Source organism: Phytophthora parasitica (assembly GCF_000247585.1).
Source record: "Phytophthora parasitica INRA-310 unplaced genomic scaffold supercont2.30, whole genome shotgun sequence".
NCBI lineage: Eukaryota > Oomycota > Peronosporomycetes > Peronosporales > Peronosporaceae > Phytophthora > Phytophthora nicotianae.
This window is the reverse complement of record NW_008649016.1, coordinates 157,532-160,154: the sequence shown is the minus strand read 5'-3', so window position 1 is coordinate 160,154 and position 2,623 is coordinate 157,532. Positions and strand designations below refer to the sequence as shown.

The 2,623-nt window shown below is 45.3% G+C and overlaps 1 protein-coding gene across 1 annotated transcript; it reads right to left on the bottom strand.

The window, feature by feature from the left end:
• Positions 1-236: 236 nt before the first annotated feature.
• On the bottom strand, positions 237-2,619 carry PPTG_12400 (hypothetical protein; the record flags this gene model as incomplete). The annotated part of the gene is made up of 2 exons (XM_008908411.1): positions 237-360; positions 2,603-2,619. 2 exons carry the CDS (start codon positions 2,617-2,619, stop codon positions 237-239), a joined length of 141 nt encoding a protein of 46 aa, XP_008906659.1.
• Between the last annotated feature and the right edge of the window lie 4 nt (positions 2,620-2,623).

Sequence of the window (2,623 nt, the reverse complement as noted above, 5' to 3'; positions counted from 1 at the left end):
CGTAATCATCACCGATGATGACGTAATCACTGACGCACCGTCGTCGACCACGAGTCTCAGGGCTGGATCTGGTCATTTCGCATCAATCAGCTTTCTTATTCGCAAAAGCCAACTGGCGCTTCACCACATTGTCATACTCGCCTCGGGCAGCTGTGGCGTCTTGGGCTCATATGTTAGCCCAAAATTGTTTAACGCGAAGCAGTTTGCGATCACTTTAACGTATTCGCCGTCGCTGTTCACGACGGGTTCTCTTTGAAGAAGATGGAAACGCCTTTAAGTGCCCCACGTGCCATTTCTAAGGAGATGTGTGTTCTTGAGCGCGCCTTGTTGAACTTGTTGATTAATTGACTGCGTCGCTGCCTGTGTGTAGAAAGCGTTAGCATTTACGACCTTAATTAAAGCGTATCCAGTATCCCCCATGAAGTGCACGTCAAACTGTAGTCATTGCTTCGCGTATTTACACAGGAGGCAGCACTTCCACACAAACCGATCGTTGCCACTTCGTAGATGCACTGAAAACGCCATAAATCCCCGATGGACATCAACGATCGCAATTATGTTGTAGGCGGGAAAACTATTCCTACAAGTCCAGCTTCAAAGCGCTGCTGGGCGAGACACTTGATTAGCTTTTGGCCGATGGAACCAGCAATGCCTGGTATTCCGCACACGCCTTCAAACCAGAAGCTAACTCGAACCGCTCACATGCATTTCTTTGATAAGATCATTTAAAGCGTTTGCCCTCACTATAATAGGTGTAAGTTGACTAAGTGCTCCAAAGCTTGTGGACTTGCTAACGCCAGATGTTTGGCACGCGTCCTTCAGACTTTTGCCAGATCTGAGATAGCACATCACCAGAGCTACCTTCTCCCTCAGAAGAAACTTCCGATTCTTCCCTAAAGAGTTAGTATTGCCCTTGTAATTTAGATAGGTCATTTGGCTTCGACAAAAACTACAATAGTATCAATGCATCATGCTCTACCCGGAAGGCACTTCTAAAGCTGTCATGGTCTTGCCGCAGGTCATCATTTTGTTTAAAGATATTGGTTCGTACCGTGTTGACTTCTGTGGTGTCAGTTTGCATGCTTTTACCATCTGCATTGAGCAGTAGGCCGAACGCACAACGCAAGACACAAGCAGCGGTAACACTGTTACTAGCTGTTACTAACAACTAGTTCCTTTTCCATAGCTGAATGTCAAATGGAATAAGTGTCGTCGTCACCAATCGCTGAATTATCATCAAATACAGGGCAAACAGGAGATCAAACCTTATTTTGACTCTGAAGGTCAGATTAACTTTACGCTGAGAATAACTTCGTAACCAATACTTCTCCAGCCCACATAAGAATCGGCCGGAGAAGTATGATCCATGAGTTCAATTCGGAGGTAGGGTTAGAAATCTGGCGGTTGGAAACGTGTTACTACCACCGAAAATGGAAGATCTAGTAACCTTAAATCCTTTTCTGTCGGAAAAGGATACCATGGGACCCAATTCTCCAAAGCACGCCCTCCACCGACGAACCAAGTATGACTCTAACCAAAAGCAAAACATGGTGAAGCGGCATTGGTCTTATAGGATGCCTGACATAGGCCGGCCAACCATAGAGCTGGAAATTGTGGCACCGCACGAATTTACCCAAATGAAGAAGGGCATTTGGATTTCACCTTGTCTCTTTATTACTATCTATCAAACCCAGACCCTGCCGAAATCTACCGAAAATGTACCGAAAATTGCTCTATTTTTTCGATACATATTTTGTGGTATTACTGTCGGTGGTTTTATGATTATGCTCTTCAAGCAACATCATAAGCAGGAACAAATTCTAGCTGTGCAGAAGACGAATGGACGAAAGGCTGAAACCGCCCTATACCATGTTGAACCTTACTAAGCACAGTGTTGAGGATATCTACTGGTATTTAGTTCGTTTCTTTTCTCGAGCTTTTGTCATTCTGATTCGCTGAGTTCTTTGTCAGAATTTGTACCACCATTCATCAAGAAATACCCTCCGGCTCACGTGTCTCTCCTCTCCTCTGACTTCGATGCATATATCCAACGTGGCGGAGACTTTCCCAGAGAGTGCCAAATATCTCTTTAGGATTTTTTCTGGGGTATTTACAATATCCAAGAAAAAGACCGCAGACTCGGAGTCGTCGGAGTAACGATAGATTATGGTTGCCCCATAATCATACCACGGGCGCAACACGACATACGAAGCCACTGGGACGTTACTAAAACTTGCACTCAGATTCTCGCAACATCGAGGAAGCACCTCGTTTCCGCTGTAATCCTTAAGCAACGCTACACGGCCCAAAAAAGCATGCGTCTGTGTAACACCTTGATCTTGATATGCATGTCCTCCGCCGTTGGGTCGAACCGTTCTCGCTACTATACAAGGTTTGACGAGGTTCCACTGTCTGGATTGCCTGCATCGACGGTGGAAAAAATCATGGAGATACGTCTATTCAAATGGCTGGACAACTCGTTGACTCCAACAGAAATTGTATCAGATATAATAGGTGTAGAGTTGTAGCCAATCAGAGAAGGCTCAGTTTACTTTGATTCAGTATGTAATACAGAAAGGCAGATGTAGGGCGGCCGTGGAACCTTCTAGAAGGTTCCATCCGC